This window comes from Colletotrichum acutatum (assembly GCF_030867785.1).
Source record: "Colletotrichum acutatum strain CBS 112980 chromosome Unknown BDZ83scaffold_26, whole genome shotgun sequence".
NCBI lineage: Eukaryota > Fungi > Ascomycota > Sordariomycetes > Glomerellales > Glomerellaceae > Colletotrichum > Colletotrichum acutatum.
Window position 1 is genome coordinate 344,745 of NW_026849020.1, and position 16,946 is coordinate 361,690.

Here is a 16,946-nt window from a genome sequence, read left to right on the forward strand (position 1 = left end):
GCTAGCAGCCCGCACTTGCAACGTCCAGATACTTACTGATACTGTCGATGCGAGACTACCAGGGTAGGTTCGTCAAACGGCTACATGGCTTAGCCGATCAATGATGCAAGTGACGGCGGCTTGCACAACTGCCAAACCAGTCTGCCATTGTTCCCCGATGCTGGACACGCCGACGGACTGGCTCCTGCGACACCCGACGCTGAGGTCAAATCGGATTATCGATTTGGTTACTAGTCTCAAGCCATCAGTAACGACCAGGGAGAAGGCGCCGAGGAACTTGCTCCAAGCCTCCAGCTCTACGTAGACAAGTAGGTGGTAGTAAGTAGCGTAAACCTTTCGACTAAACGCCCCAGACCTGCCACCACCACCAGTCACCCATCTCGACCTGAAGTGTCTTTGAACGCTACCGTCATACTAAGGAACGCACGCAGTCTCGCTAGCTCGTTAGTGAGTGTTGGCCAAGGGCGAAGTAAGACGGATTCCGATATCCCACACCGAGAGCAGACGCGCCGTTTCGTCTTCACCTTTCTCAATTTCATTTCTTGGTGCGCATCTGTTTCTGCATCCAGCGTTCCGGCGTCACGAGGGTCACCTACATTGAGCCTTAGGAATCATTCGAATACACCTCCTGCTTCCTGCCTCTTGCCGTCTGCCGCCTTCCGTTGCCCCAGCCAGTCCTTCCTCAGGTGGGAAGTAAGGTACCTAAGGTAATAAACAACTGGCAGACCGCAGCACACCATTGGATTGCACTACGACTGGAAGTTGATCATAAGATGCTCGGCTGAGGTGGATGGTCTCGATTTGGTTGGTTCCTTCTTTCATTCGGACAAGACGACGTATCTTTCCATACAGGCAACCCCAACAAGGCCTCAAGCTTACCGCACCATCCCGTCCCAGACATCCGGTCACTTTTTCCACATCGCATCCCCTTTTTCTCGCCGGGAAGCCACTGCGTCGTTGCCAACCAGACTAGCGACTTGGGGCGTAGCTTGGAGACGCGAACTATTTGTCTACTCTCTCTCGTGTCTCCCTAAATCAGGAACATCGACTCGGTAGAGCCAAGCCACTTTTTCTGGGCCTTGTGCCGCCGGCCGCGCTTACATCTACGCCTACTCCATTACACGTCTTTATTCTCTCCAGGTCTGCCCATCATACTTTTCCCGCCCGATGGCCGTTGGATTTCTTCATTTTTCGCATCCCAATTTCTCTTCTCTCTTTCGGCTCGTCACTGCGCTTGCTGTTGACTTGGATGAAGCAGGCCAACGTGGGAGAATCGGCAACTGGTTGCACTGATTCACACCTTCCGCCTTTTATCGACGTTTTCTTCACTTCGCTAGCAAGACCTTTCCGACAATCGAATACACTCAATTGCGTTACTTGAACGCTTCATCTCACCTCTTTCCCGCGACTACCATATAATTCATAACCAGCTCATCCGTTCGCGAACTTCACACCTCTATCAATCTTCGTCTCCCTGGACCCCCGGACGACTCTTCCTCAATGGCCGAGCCTGCTGAATACCATGGCGGCCTCGTTGCCTTCGAGGGTCCCCACGACCTCGTTTCGACTCAGCTCCGTCTTCTACCCACATCATCGCAAATTGCTATCCTCCCCAGCGTCAAGGAATTTCTCGAACCTGAGAACCCCGATGAGCCCTTTGAACCGCGCAAGTTTGTTAGGCGAGTTCACAATGCTGTTGCCAAGAGAAGGGACACCGCTTTGGACTTTTTGAAGGATTCGACACCCAAGCGGAAAAGACTGGTGTTCATGAATGGAGGTACGCCCAGCGCGCAGACGGTCTGCATCAGAGCCATCTCTCGGAATGAGACAGAGGGGGATATATCCAAAGCCGAAGCAATCTTCAACGACCTTGTTAAGGGCGGCGTTGCAGGCCTCGAGGACACCGCCAACTCAAGCGGCTCATTCCTTGATCCCTCGGAGGAAATGAGCGAGGACCCCATCACCAGAGCTATGCGTGCTGCCGATGCTCTCGACCGGGAGACTGCAAACTTACAGCCATCCAGCGACATCGATCTCACCACTCCCGCCGGCCGTCCGCGCCCGAGAAGCATGAGCCTGCCCATGTATAGCTTCGCCGATACGTTTGGTGATATGGCATCCTTTTACGTCTTTGGTGGCCAGTTCAGTGAAGATCACATCAGGGAGGAGGGTCAAGTCGAGGCTGCGACTCAACACCATGGCCCAACACCCAGACTCGCCATCACGAATTTTGACGAGCTCGAGAGAGCCTCCGGCGAAGGCTTCGATAGTGACGGCAAACCCATCGTCAATGCACCGCCTCGGTCTCCAAGCTGTGTTGGCGAGGCATATGAGCGGGATGATGTATTCTCATCTTCTTCTCCCAACGCCCCTGGCCTTCTCGACGTGGCATCTCCCAGGTCTGACGTCTTCAGTATCCGCTCGACAGAGCCTGTATACATTGAACAAGCATCGCTTGTCCGTATGAAGTCATCCGCTTCTTCCAGGACTTTAAAGCGATCTCAATCGATCAGCCATCTCCATCGGAGCAACTCTCGCTATAGGGACACTCTCATGCGGCTGAAGCCTAAGGAGCAAGCTGCCGCTGAGAAAAGTGACCTTGAGAAGCCTTCCGCTGAGAATTCGTTGCTTTCCGCTGAGAAGACTGCCGCCGAAAAGGTTGCCGAGGGCCGCCCTGTGTCAGTAGTCGAACTCATCGAAGACGCCGAAAAACGCGAAAGTAGCGCCAAGCGCCTCGAAGGCCCGAAGACAATCTATGTCAAAGCAGCCCGGCCAAACAAAGGAATCAACAAGGCATTGCCGCCCCCTCCACCGTCCGAGAAGAGACTGCGCAAACGTAAGCATACCAAGTCTAGGTCGAAATATGTCGACAGAGGAACCGATGCCGAAGATGTCGAACTGAATGAGACGCCGTTCCGACCTGTACTGCCATTCTACGAGGACCTAGTCATTCACTTCAAGGACGACAGTCCAGACCCAATCCTGGAATACATGATCAAGGCTTTCAGACAAGGTGTTTATCCTGTTACACTGCCTTCTTCTGCTTCCTCCGGCACGTCTACTGCGGATGGTGACAGATCGACCCCGCAGACTCCAACATGGCAACTGGCCGAGCCCGAAGTCACCCAGTTCGCATCCACGACGAAGGCCAGCACAGAAGAGTACGATCCATTCTCCTACCAGGGTCCGACCTACACCGCCAAACCAGTCCAGCCTTTCACCCGGACTGTGATAAGATCAGCTTTGCCGACACCAGCACATACACCTCCGCCCACGGTGTCCGAGTCAGAGGATAAGTTCCACGACTTCAACGCCGTGCACGGTCAGACGGCTGTAGCCATGCAGAACTCCCTCAGATCAGTGCTTAACATCTACTTCCCACCCAAGGGAAGAGGGTTCTCTCAATTCAACTTTCCGTTGCTTCCCGAGATGGACGCATTGTGGAAGCCGATATTCCGGGACGTTGAGCCTGGTGGAAGTCCAAGAAAAGACAATCACCGGATAGACCAAATCCTAGCCATAGGTGCGCAACGTGGGGTCAAGAAAACATTTGTCTCTGGAGTGACCAGCCAGCTTGAGAAGTTGGGCACAAAGTCGAGTGGCATTTCGAGGACCGGCAGGTTGGATTTTCGGTAAGTTGTTTGCTTTGCGTGATCTTTCGTCTCTTGACTAACGAAACTTCTCAGATATCTCATTGCAAACGCGATGCAGTCCTTCACCGCACAGCCGCTGGCCAACCAGACTCAAGACAACCCCTTCACCAACTCATATCTTCTGGCGACTCTTATCATTCCTCATCTCGAGACTTTCTTTGCTGCGCACTCCGAAGTCCGCTTTCTGATTCTCGACTACCCTCCGGATCATCTTGCCACCATCCTCGCTTTGCAGAAGTTGGTCGGCGTTGACTTGATGAAAGTTGCACAGGTCATTGATGCTCAGGCCAAGGAGCCACTTCCCTTCACTCATGTTCGAGGTAGCTCCCTGGGGCGTATCTCTACTGTGAGTGACTTGGCCTCAAGCTCAAGCTCACTCCAGTCCAAGGCATCGAGATCTGCCGCGTCGACATCCTCGCGAGATGGGGTGGCAGTTTCCAACGCCAACCTTCTCCTCGCATCCACCGCAACAGAGGCGGAAGTTGCGACTTTTGTGTCCACCATCTGGAAGATTCTAATCAATATCTCCAAGTTCTACCTGCCTGAAGAAAGCAAAAAGCTTGAAGAGAGTAGTGTCAAGAGCAAGCGGCAATCCGGGAACTTCTCGGCGTTTCCTCAGGCTTCAATGAGCCCTCCGATGTCTCCGCCATCCTCCAGTGGTCGTAAGGCCGCGAATAGGGCATCGGGCTCCATCAGAACTTCAGCCCGACCTTCTTCCATCGCAGAAACAATCATGAGCCGGCGTTTCAAGTCACGAAGAGGTGACAGGAAGACCGTCGGCGATGGCGCATCCATCTTGACCGTCGATATGGACTACGAGAGCGATCTAGACCTCGAGGAAAGACGATTGATGCCCATGTTCTTGAAGAAGAGTCAGGTCCGGAAGGGGAACAGTCGGAAGGCCCTTAAGTTTCTCGGCCTGGCTTGATGAGTCGTTCCGTGACTTTTACCGTTACTTGTATCCATAGGGCCAAACGGCTTGGCCCTGCATCTTTTGTTCTTTTTCTTTGGAATGACCCCATCACGAAGTTTCATGCTCAGTCTCAATACCATGGCATCAGGAGTTATATCATGTTAGAAGAAGAGCCACATCATGTCGAAGGAGGGGGTGGGGGTTGGTGGGCCGAGAGATGGATGGATACTTGCTGCTCGGTTTGAAGACCGACAATCTTTTTCTTTGCTCTTACCATCAGTTCCGAGCGCGTCATATGCGCGATATTTCGGTTGCAGTCGTGGCTGGACAATACCCAGGGATAGATCTCCCATAGATACGAAATGAAAATTTTCAGAGCGCCTGCATTCTGCCTTCTTGGTGTTGATACTTCGCCTACTTGGCGCCTAAGTGATGGTGGCACCTTGAGGTATCAAATAACCGACTTGTGTCGTACGTCTCGAGGGGACTTTACGTCAAAAGTAGAGGCGTCGACGGATACTGCAACATCAAGTGAGACAGACTAACAGTAGGACCATGGTAATAATAGCCAGTAGCTCAGGCTACTTCGTCATCTCCATCCAGAACAACTCACGGGTATTGAAATCCGGCCTGACCAAGTCGTTGCGCATTTGAACACAAAGACATCTGGGCATGCACCAAAGTCCTTGACACCGTTGTCACGCCGGCTCAAAAGTCCGGCAACACCGTTGAGCTCTCCCACCAGAATTATCTCCACAATCCCCCACCTTCTTACACGACACGTGGCTTCGAATGTATCTATCTCAAGTTTCATTAATGCTTGAGTACAATGCTGATCTGAAGGATGACGGGGATGCAAGATTTTCTGAAGTTAAGTTCAGAGTAATATTTTCAGTATGAGGGGACTGGAGAGAAATCTCCAGTGACCCTTAATTGTACTTGTGACTCGCAAAGAGTTTATTTTCATCGATGAAAAGGTATTTGTAAGTCGGAAGAAAAAATCAATATGCCGCCTCCCAGATTCGCCATCGATCCATCTCCATTTGCCATTTGCCTGCCTTCAAGATCCCGAAGTCTGCCCCCCCTGAGAGTCAGCCGAACATTCAGCAACCAACAACCAATATCCTTCATTCAATACTCATCGTCCAAAAATCAAGACGAAACCAGCAAGATGAGACAACTAGGAGACTATCACGACCTCGACGAGGAAATCATTCCGGCGGGTATCCCCTCCGACAACGCCATCCCATACCGCATCCAACAGCACTCTGAGATTGCCCGATTGTCTCAGGATCCGGAAAAGACCCGCCGAACATCGGAGCACGTGGACAAGATAATCGACGAGTACAAAGACTTTGAGGAACCAGAGCTTTCTCGGCCGAGGGAAGGAGGCATTGATGTGCCGATGGCGCGTCTCGGTGGGCTTGATCTGAACTACAAGATCTGTCAAATCGAAGAAGATCTCTTGGCTCTTCGAGAAACATCCGGAGAAATCGACAGTGAGGCGGCGGTACAGGAACGAATCAAGCTGAAAAGGAGCCGAGACTCCCTGGGTCAAGTAATGTTCCAAAAGAGGTCGCTTATTGAGGATCTCAACGCGGTGCGCCTCTGGGGACCTTATGCCGGGACCATAGCCCAGTGTGTGGAGACCTACTACGGCAGGTACAATAGATACCAGACGAAGCCCCTGGGAACTAGAAATGGGTTCCGAAACAAAGCTCTGGATTACTACGGAGGGAAATCCTGTCAATACCAGGCACCAGAAATCTCCAGGGGCAGACATCAGTACGGCAGATATTTTGTTGGAATCCGACGAACACTACTGGTGTCACGCCGCCGGCTCGTGGATGCATCAAGAAGGAACATCAAAGGACGACCCTGCTCAGCCCCTGCCTCAGCGCCATGTCGTTGCGAACATCGTGCCGCATTTCTCGAACGTACCTTCTGGAATCTTAGAGGATCTTTTCCGTGAGAGAACGGACGATTTGAGCGGACCAGCGAATTCACTTCTACTTTCGAAGCAGATTCAAAGACGGTTCGCTCATTATAAGCTCGTCATCGTCCCTGTTGATCCAGAGGAAAGGTCAATCACACGATGGAAGATCGACATCCTCGACAAGAAAATAGAAAAGGTTTGCCTCGAAGACGTAACCTTCACACCTGGCGGCGATAGACGACCTTTCAGCGCCAGAGGTCTTCAGGACAGAGAATTGGTATTCCTCAACGACAAGCGGCCGGCTGCACGATTCCTATATTTCCATTTCATTATGGCACTTACCCGCTTGAAGGATACCAAGGCAGAGAGCTGGAAAGACGCCCGGGCAAAGTACTTGTCCCATAACCCATCCCCAACCCTTCTTCACTTCCTGCCCTCTTAAGGGGTAACACCCTTCTCTCCCCCCTTCATCATGGGCCACCGCTATTATCACTGGTACACATTTCTACTAGATAAGGTGTATTCTTCTACGTAGATGAGAATGATTTTGATACAAAGGGGCAGTACTTGTGATGTGAGTAGTGAAGGGGGGACTAATTGAAATGTATGGCGGTAAATCGATTATGTCGCCCACTTGGGTGAGTAGGCTCGATTCCTGTTTTGACTTCCAAGTAATTCATACGGAGTAACTTATAACGCTTTCTTGTAGTAAAACTGTCCAGGTGCCAAGGAGGTGAAAGAGTGTAGAGTCCATCGAACGTGAGGCGAGTCCGATGACCGGTCGATCCGAAACCCTCGTATCCGCCGCACATCACACACTTGTTCGGCTTGCAAATGTTCGTTGGCTGGGTTGGCAAACGCCTAGATTAGTTCAGGCTGAGACCTCACGCGGGATGCCTTTCACGAACCGGGAAACAAACGGAATCGTCACCCTCGGTTGCCGCGATATCAAGAAGGAAAACGTCACTTGCCCATTATTTCGACCCTATCTACCAGAAAAGCAGCAGCCGCCAAGGAGGGAACCTAAAAAAGAGAAGACATGTGGTTGGGAACAAACGCGCAGACACCCATACGTACGGCCCGCTGCGTTGCCTATGTGCTCCGCCCCCAGCCAACCAAGCTTGATTGCAAAGTACACGGTGCGCCAGCAAAACAAAGCCTACGCTTGTAACACACGTCAACATGACCTTATTATCCCTTCTGCCCTCAGTGGGATCTCTAGAAGCCTCCCATCGAACGCCCCAGAGCCTGGCTTTGGGTCACCGTTACGCAGCAGGAGCCCTGTCGTTTGCCGTGGACAACGTCATGCGTCCAGTTACAGAGGTATCTTGTGTCGATTGTGTGTGTGTGTGCAGTGCGAAGGAGCTGGGACGAACCAAATCAACACTCATCTATGCGTAGAAGTATGGAAAGCAGCCTTTGCGCGGAAGGAGAGAAAAGCGAACGACACAGCATCGTCCGAGCCAAAATGTGATCCCTACACCGTCATGAGCTGCGCATTCCCTTCCTCGTCCATTCTGCCCAGCTGTATCCCCTCCGCCGAGAAAAATCCGTAAAATGCCATAGAACACAGGTAAGGAAAGCGGGCTTCGTAGAAATCAGGGACGATACGTTTAGCAGCAGCCACCTCCCGAGTTCGAGGAGACACCGTGGCCGGGGCCGACCTGTACGGAGGGTTTCGTGTTGTTCGCGGTCGTGCTGCCCATGCGCTCCTTGATCTGGCGGGCCATGGTCAGGAAAGCCTGCTCGACGTTGCTGGCGTTCTTTGCAGAGGTTTCAAGGAAGGGGATGCCCAAGCTGTCGGCGAATTCCTATTGGAGGGTTAGCAAACTGATGGTCGTAACAAAGAACTTTACAGTCCGAGTGGGAGTTGTCAAGCAATGTGGCGCTTCAACAGCCGGCGGGGGGAATCTGACCTTGGCGACGGTGTACTCGACAACCTTCTTGTCAGACATATCGCTCTTGTTGCCAACGAGCAGCTTGTTGACCCCCTCAGTGGCGTATCTGTCAATCTCCTGAAGCCATTGCTTGACGTTGTTGAAAGAGTCCATGTCGGTGACATCGTAGACGACGCAGATGCCGTGGGCGCCACGGTAGTAGGAGGAAGTGATGGTGCGGAAACGCTCCTGGCCGGCAGTATCCCACTACGGATGAGGAAAAATGTCAGCATTTGCGACAGCATCATTTCCTCGACAATATTCTCCACCAGGATCAACTCACGATTTGCAGCTTCACCGTCTTTCCATCGAGCTCTATCGTGCGGATTTTCTAAGGTTATCGTCAGTAGCCGATCGGTCGGCGTCGGCAGAGTGGGGGTTTTTCATACAAAGTCGACACCGATGGTGGAGATGTAGGACTCGGTGTATGTGTCGTCGGCGAATCGCAACAGAAGGCAAGACTTTCCAACACCGGAATCACCGATGAGGAGAAGCTTGAAGAGGTAGTCGTACCTAGCGTCGGGTCAGTATCGGTGTCGAACCTAAATCATATCGGCGATTTTCGCGCTTTGCGCGCTATGGCAGCGAAAAGATCGAAAAGACGATATCGATGAGTGTGGGAGACTCTGTGAGAGAGAACAAGGTCAGCTTAGCGGCGACTCCCGAGGATTCCTCGTTTCGCAAGGCAAGGAGGTGAGGCAACGTACTACTCGGGGTTCATTGTGAATAGCGGGGGGTCTGATGAAGGCTGGTAGGGATCGAGAGATGCGGCGGATATAGGCGCGCTGGGCGATTATATGGACGTTGCGTAGGTGTTGGGAAGTTGATGGATTTCGGTGGTGTCGTGTTGAGGTTCCAGGTTGTGAAAGCAACAAAGCCAGAGTCAGGACAGGTCAAGTGAGATGGTAGGAGTCGGACGGAGTAAATGCAGGCTGCTGCTACGTCAAGGCTTCTAGCGCGGTGTACAGAGTACCAGTCAGGTGCCAGTCTCTGATTACCTTAGTGCTCGGTGTCCTGTGCCCAGAGTCCTGTGTCCAGTGCGGTGTCCAGTGGGTTACCGCCTGGCGGGAGGAACAAAAGGACCCACGTCGACCTGAGCAGTCAGATGTCACCGACGAATGAAACTCTTTGGAGAGGCTAGCATGGCACGGGATCAAGCACGTGATACATCTCTCTAGTGTTCTGGACCGGCTCCAGTGGGGCTGTTCAGACACCTCCGTGACCTTGGAGAGGCAGGCTCCTGGCACACAGGCAAGGCAGGGACGACATGTTGGGCCCGTCCTTATCCAGTGGCGTCCTCCAGGTGTCTGCGCCTCCACACTTCTGGGACATCGGATTTCGGATGCAGTACGTAAGCAGGTGCCGGGGTCCGTCCTCGTTCCTGCAGTCCTTAATATCAGGGGGTCAAGTGCTATTCGTCTTCCATGAAACGCCTCCGCCAGCAACTGCGACCTGCGCCGAAAAGTTTCCTTCAACAATTCGGGTAGTATCTGATTTGGGGGCTCTTTCAACGTTGGAAAGCTTGTTTCGTTTCTAACCATCAATTTTGGTTCTGTCATCTCCCAATACCCTTGCTCCAATAAGTCATTGCCACATAAAGCAAGTTTTTGACAATACGGATATCTCCAGAGCAGCGACCTTGACAATTATCCCTTTATCTGGGGGAGAGGCCGTTGGTGCCAAGACTCCACATTCTGCGGTTCATGTGGAGTTTGTCAGGTGGTTAACCTCACTCATCCCGCATATCTACTTACACATGCAAACCTTGGCTGACTTTCCATTCCCTTTCGATATCTGACATGGTTGATGATTGTCAGAAAATGAACACCAAGGTAGCACTACCAACCCTAAAGGTGATGAATTTCTTTGTTCTTCTGCCTCCTGAAACTTAGTTCGCCAAATAGGAGTTCCGACTGCCATGGACTCATCACTTCGCACCATATCACCATCTACTTACGTTGCTTTGTAAAATGACGATAACTATGCTATTGTTGAGCCGCCTCAAATTTCATGATGATGACCAGCAGGCATCACTGGATGAAGTTGATATCTCTGCGGTGGTATGATCGTCGATTTCGATTGCCAGCCAGTCAATTTCCCTCCACTAGAGAAACTGCTCATAATTACCAAAGTCTGTAAGGAAGCTGTCGCTTCAGTCGTCATCGGCCTCTTTTTTCGTCACAGCTTTCAGTCCAGCCATAGTCACCGAAAACTCGACAGCGCCATCCAGACCCTGCCCCGTAGCTCTCGCGTGAGGAGCGAAGACCACTTTCATCCATCGTCGCCAGTTCTTGAGCGCCGGCATGCCCCGATCATCGGCTTCATCTTCTATATGCCGATGCACTCCATACACGGGCTTCTTGAAAAGCGCGATGCGGCACGCAATCTGCGTTGACCACACGAGACCCAGACTGGGCGTCTTGAGTCCGTAGTCAGCCAACGGATCGTCGCCCCATCCCGTGAACCACCGTTGCTGGTGGTCAAATGCGAGCGCGGGAGGCGCAGGCGGGCCAAAGTCATCCAGGCCGGGAGGTTCAGGCATGCTAGAACGAACATGCTCAGCTATGGACGATGTCGGTTCGACCGCCGATGGGGAGAATGCTCTCAGCCCTCTACTCCGTGATGCCAGTGGACTTTCCTGGGTGAAACTTGGAGCAGCACCCGCAGGGGCCGCCCTAGGGGTTGCCACCGGCGCAAAAGGACTGGAGAAGCGATCCGCAACTTGATTGGCGACAACAACAGCCAAGTTGTATGTTTGGGCCAGCTCTCTAAGCAAGGCTCCAAGTCGCGTGAGTTCGTTGCTGCGAGCTCCCATATTTGACCCATGATTGCCAAGAGTCCCCCGCTCGAATTCGGCTCGATAATTAGAGGCGACAGAGTCCAAGACGATGAGTCCAGTATTCCGTCTCTCAACCTCTACTGGGACTTGAAACTGGAGAATGTGCTCTTGCGACTCAAGGTCAGGTGTCGAAGTGCTGAGGATACCGTCTAGAGACGGCTTGTCCTCTGGTGAGAGGTCGGCGAACCGCGGGTTGGATGACAGCATTTGCGATAGACGCTTGGTGGACAACTGAGCTTCCGTTGTGATATATATGGCCGGGCGCCCCAAGCCGTATGGCGGTGGTAATTGAACGGCCAACAAGAGGGACAGCAGAAACTGCGTTTTTCCAGCACCACTTTCGCCCGTGATCTCAGTCACATAGCCGGCTGGGATTCCACCCCCCAAAGCTCGGTCAAGAGAGTCGTCTAGAGTGCTAATGGTAGACCATTGATTCTCAAGGTCCATCAGAGAGCTCTTGAGAAACCGGCTGGCCTTTGGCTGCTCATTGACAGAGCCGAAGTCGCGGTGGAGGGCATCGACGACGGCGGCGCAAAGTCTTTTGATGTCGAGCAAAGGCAGCTGAGTGCGCTTGCCTATATCAACGACATCTTGAGTCAGTATATCTGTGACGGAAAGCTGATGACGTTCCAGAGTCTGCAACAGTCCAGCGAACTGCCTAACAGGGAAGTCAGGTAGCAGTTGAAGCAGGTCGGACATGGCATGTGAAGAAAGCCCGGCAGCGTGGAACGCCGAATGGCCTCTATGTGCTCTTTGAAGTCTCCAGTCTCCAATGTGTTCTGCAGATTTGATATTTTGAGGTGGCAAGGCCTGGTGAATGGGATGTGAACAAGGATCGTCACATGAGCTTGAGAGCCGTTACGAGGGGTTCGGCAAGTCGAATCAATGGAGGTGAAATGTCTGGTAAGATCTGATCGCCAAGGACGCGTCGGTGCTTCTTGTCGTAGCGTATCGATTAGACGAAATGGGAAGCTATGGCCGGGATCGGTCTTGCAAGCATGTGTGTATTAACCTACGTGTATGATAGGTATTGATACACACCATCATCACAAAGACAGAGCGAATGGAGAAGTTGATGATTCCCTCGGCTAGGTACGTACCTGATAGTGAATATTGTTGATTATGTCATCACACCTACTGGCTGAGATCTGCTGGCACTGCCACTGGGATAGAGTCAAATTACCTTAACTAACTGACACAGGTAGTCAAAGCAACCAGCCTTTTTTGTGCGATATGCATGCCTTTTAACTTTTACTCTGGTCTTTGAGCTGATCGAGACTCCCTCCATTTTGAGTACAAGAGGTAGGCGGGCTATGTCCGCTCTCACCCCCGCGAAGCTGTGGTGTTCACGTCCATCGCGAGGTCGACAGCACCCCTACCTAGTCATGCTTAGGTAGGCATTGACGTAGAAACCGTCGTTTGCGGCCTGGCAGTCTGCAAGTATAAGTCATTTACGGTGTAATGCGTTCCAGGACGACTCGAGTCCGGTATTGTGTCAGTCAGCATTAGCGGAGAGACACCGACACCGACCAAATCTCATTCCCCCTCGAGCAGAATCAGAATCAGAATATGGTTTTTCTTCGACACCCTTAAATCATCGTCATGCTCTCGCAGGACAACAATACCAGGGCCGCCAGCTGCCGAAGAACAAACGACGGTTTAAGGCCGTAGTCTGGGAGCAGGGCTCATGAAGGAAGATAGGTAGTACCGGCAAAAAAGAGAGAAAGGTGTCACCCCTCGAAGTATGGATGAAGAATTGGGATTACCTGAATGGTAGAATTGATGTTTCCCGTGGTACAAGGAGGCAAGGCAGTAGAGGTGCTTGCTACCCTGAATGCTGCACACAGCAAATAGGCCATCCCACCTAGCTCTAGGATCCTGGCAGAGCTTGAAGGCGATGAACGGCCTGAGACAGTATTCTTTCCCCATAGGCTTCTTCGAACTCGTGTCGGAAGTTTGACTGAGCCTTGACGATTTCCCCGCTGTAAGAGCGGTTCAACTACATTGGAAACGGGGGACAGATGTTCAAGCCCAATTGGAAGTTCGACCGTCCTTTTGTCCTTACCATTCTCGTCCACAAACGTCATTATTGCTTTATTACCGGCAGCTAAAGCAGAGCGTTGCCTAGTTGTTTAGTTGCGATGATTGAGTGGCGAATGACCGTGACTGAGATTTCGTCTCCGATTCAGCATGTTCACCAGCATGCCACTGTCCTATCGCTGTAAAAGCTAATCAGGTTCATGAGTGACAGGTAGTAGCCCTCTCACATAGAACAACGACTCTCAGAGAGCGACAATAAGTCGCTTCCCATCCAATCCAATGCATTATATTATGTGAATGATTCAGGCATCTGTACCAAAGATACGGCAACACAACGTTGGCAATATCTGAGGCAAGGCACTGAGACAACCAGACAACGCTCACGATGGTGAATTCTAGCATGTCCAGCCAACAAGCCTCAGACGTGACTGAGGCCGGTATAACAGTCAAGAAGAAAGGTCTCCATCGCCTCCAAGTTATCCCTGACTACGCCTGTTGCCTCGTTCTCGGCCAATTCGAGGGCCAAGACTTGGAGTTATCCATCGGTGGGCCAAGTAGGAGCAGAGAGACGACCGAGCATATAACCTTAACAGTGTAGTTCAGCACTCAGTGGGTCAAGATCTGAAAGCGGTTAGACAAAAGGCGACCTTCCAATCAGAAAGCACTCTTGCCTTCCAGAGAGTCACCGAGGGACGTCGTGCAATAGCGCACTATCTTAGTGGAAAGTGCCTTCCACTCCCAAGCGCCTGCCTGCCCTTCTACCCGGAAAGGGGAGTCCGCGCGGCAAAGGCTTATTCTACTGTTGTTTTGGGAGGAAACTCATTTAGAGTGTCGCTCTGTTGGCTTTATGACCTTTGCTGACGTAATGGAAGTGGTCAATACGTTTGCAAACATGCCCGGTTTTCTTTTCCCATTGACGCGGGTTACCTCATTGATGGCGAATTTTCCCTGGCCCTCGTTTTCTTCGCGGGAATCTAATGTTTTATTCAAGAAAGGCTAACCTGCTGGAATAATAGGCCATGATGTAAGAGGAAGAAGCGCACTTGCCGTCAAGTTAACACCAACGATGTGTTATATTGGTGGAAGGTAAGAGGTGGCCCACGACTCGATTATGGAATGTACATCCAGCAGAATGAACTGCCTATGCCCTGCGCACCTTCCCCTTGCCCCTTGCCCCACAGGTATAATCGAAGAAGACCTTCCATAATTTAGCCCTGCTTCTATTTCACTCGAGTCTTCTACTTCTACAACACATTCTAAACTAGAATATTCCACTTTCAACTCGAAAATCTCCCCATCAAGCCAAAGCTATGGATCAGAACGAGCCTACAGAGAAGTAAGCGTCGAACTCCTTACGCTCTTGTTGAAGTTACCCATTCTCACATCTAGTTGATGAGAATGGCCTCAGATAACAGATGCCTTGCCGTTCAAGCTTTTCGCAACGTTGCCGGGCCTCCTCGAGAGCACAGGAAACTTCTGATGTGGATGAATGTCAACTTCGCTGTCGATCACGACATAATAGAGGCAACTGTTCGGACTCTTGTCGTGCCCGCGGCTCCTGACGACATTGTATTTCACTGAATGCCTCCCACAAACCCGAGGGTTCGGGCACCAAGGCATGGCGGAGCCGTCCACGTGGCGTTTGCAATATGGTCTGCCTGCGCCATGGCACTTGAAGTACTCGCGCCCGGTTTCTCAAATTTTCGGCTAAACGATTGCAGTTTAGAGTTCAGAGATTGAGAAGAATACGGCCATTGAATTTGAGTGTACATCTATATCTCATTGTCTCTTTTCCATGCTAACCAATCCACAGCGTCAGCTACAGGGTCGAGCTGCCGCTACCGCCAATCCTACTTTCGTCGCCGTTGTCAACCTCACTCTCGCCGTCGTCGTTATCCCCGCTCCTGCCGCGGCTACCAAAACTATTCGCCACATATGCTACTCTCACTGACTTACCCATACCCCTGGCGCAAGACGTTGACAAGACCCCAGGCCACCGGGAGAAGGATGAGGGCGTGATGCCTGCCAAGAGTGTCAACCGTACTTACGAGGTACTTGACCCTGATATACCTGTGCCTCGATGCGACGATTGAGCAACAGCGGCACGACTCTTACAATATTCTCATCTACATTCTACTAGCTTATACCCTGCTTCACTTCCCTCCCTCAAGGGGTGACCCCTTCTTCACCGCCAACCTCCTCAGGGGCAACCATCTTCTTCCCTCTTTCCATCATGGGCTATGTCCATTTTCCATGGTGGACAATCTCCATCTAAGATTGAGGCCACTCCCTTAGGCTTCGGTCTTAAGACCGCTCTGGCAGCTCTGCGGAGTGTGGGTTCGAATCCCATAGCAATCAGTAAAGAGGCAGTAGGGCACCTGCTCAACCACCAGGTAGATTTGTGGCACTATTTTATGGTATGAACTAAAGATCAGTACCGAGTTGGTAAACCAATACAGGCCGGGAATTGTCTCTACCTTCCATTATTGGGCGGCGATGTGCTAGACGACAGCAGCGGAGAGCTTGTTTTGCGGCTCAACCCGACCGCCGAAAAGGGCAATTCAATTTACAGCATGGCGCCCTTTCAGATGGATAATGATAGCAGTTGTCATTGCCGAGGAGAGAAACATATTTCGGCGCTATGAGTGTATGTTCCCAACATCGAGGAGCTTTGATTCATGTGTCCATAAGAGCTCTGGAGGAGGCCAGCAGAGGGTTCACGCCTCCTCTCTCACTGCACCTCTTATAGGCTTCCCGGAAGCATCTCTCTAACAGTACTCTTTGCCTTTCAACGATTTGCCTGGCAATGATGCGATTTTAACCATCAAAATTTGGGCCAACCTGTCCAAAGTTTCGACAGGAATCCCGGATTGGCAAAAATTGTTGTTTTGACCGTTGTTCACACATTCTCTCACATGCCCGCTTTGGGAACAGATGGCAGACGAAGCATATGTCCCGTAGCACCAATGGTGTGCAGGCGGGAACCGCTAACTATCCGCTTGGGCAATTGGAGCAAACAAGCACAAGGCAAACAACGCCCACGGCAACGAAGAAGATCAGAGAGTCGCGTGTTAGCTACTGATTCCTAAATCAATTGAGCTATGGGGCCGTTTTCACATCTCAACCTGACCTAGAGAAACAAGCACAGGCCCGAGGCTGAAGCCTGCTTTCCGGCGGTGGTCTTGTCTAATTAGCAAGTGCGAGAGAGGACTAGTGCAACATACCTTCGTCGAAAGCTAGTCCGCGATGACCTAAGGGCGTCAGACTCACACGCCGGATAGTCCCCAATCAACACGCTAACAACGGGAAACCCGACTTCCAACGGCAAGGTCTGATGCTTATACCACTCTCGGTTCCAGAGAGGAAGGATTCGATCTTCACCTTCGGCGCCCTCTTGGGAGGGAACGAGACCCCACTGGCCCATTTATCAAGGTTCGTCATATGTTCTTCGAGAAGACCCTAGATCTAGGCAACAGTATCGCCATAGCTTTCAGACTTTGAGTCTTATCAATTCGACGACGCTTGCAGCGAGTCTTTTGTGCTACAGCTTGGCTACACTCCGTGGTGAAGTATCTTCCTAAGGACCGAATAATCTGCTATTTCTGGGACGTCTTATTCTCCCTGCGCA

The 16,946-nt window shown here is 51.7% G+C and overlaps 5 protein-coding genes across 5 annotated transcripts; 3 read left to right on the forward strand and 2 right to left on the reverse strand.

Annotated features, from left to right (window-relative positions):
* Window positions 1-1,500: 1,500 nt before the first annotated feature.
* BDZ83DRAFT_572841 (uncharacterized protein) lies at window positions 1,501-4,581 on the forward strand (the record flags this gene model as incomplete). Its single annotated transcript, XM_060504557.1, has 2 exons — window positions 1,501-3,632; window positions 3,687-4,581. 2 exons carry the CDS (start codon window positions 1,501-1,503, stop codon window positions 4,579-4,581), a joined length of 3,027 nt encoding a protein of 1,008 aa, XP_060367306.1.
* Window positions 4,582-5,737: 1,156 nt separating this feature from the next.
* Window positions 5,738-7,110, forward strand: BDZ83DRAFT_772040 (uncharacterized protein; the record flags this gene model as incomplete). Its single annotated transcript, XM_060515371.1, has 2 exons — window positions 5,738-6,065; window positions 6,238-7,110. The coding sequence occupies 2 exons, from the start codon at window positions 5,738-5,740 to the stop codon at window positions 6,942-6,944; spliced, it is 1,035 nt and encodes a 344-aa protein (XP_060367307.1). The 3' UTR covers window positions 6,945-7,110.
* On the forward strand, window positions 7,111-8,220 carry BDZ83DRAFT_224055 (uncharacterized protein). The gene has a single exon (XM_060501759.1). It carries the CDS (start codon window positions 7,276-7,278, stop codon window positions 8,056-8,058), a length of 783 nt encoding a protein of 260 aa, XP_060367308.1. The 5' UTR covers window positions 7,111-7,275; the 3' UTR covers window positions 8,059-8,220.
* On the reverse strand, window positions 8,116-10,359 carry BDZ83DRAFT_717979 (ras family protein; the record flags this gene model as incomplete). The annotated part of the gene is made up of 5 exons (XM_060512007.1): window positions 8,116-8,313; window positions 8,419-8,646; window positions 8,723-8,770; window positions 8,829-8,952; window positions 10,337-10,359. 5 exons carry the CDS (start codon window positions 10,357-10,359, stop codon window positions 8,116-8,118), a joined length of 621 nt encoding a protein of 206 aa, XP_060367309.1.
* A 232-nt stretch (window positions 10,360-10,591) lies between these two features.
* Window positions 10,592-11,977, reverse strand: BDZ83DRAFT_717980 (DNA repair protein RAD57; the record flags this gene model as incomplete). Its single annotated transcript, XM_060512008.1, has 1 exon — window positions 10,592-11,977. The coding sequence occupies one exon, from the start codon at window positions 11,975-11,977 to the stop codon at window positions 10,592-10,594; it is 1,386 nt and encodes a 461-aa protein (XP_060367310.1).
* Window positions 11,978-16,946: the final 4,969 nt, after the last annotated feature.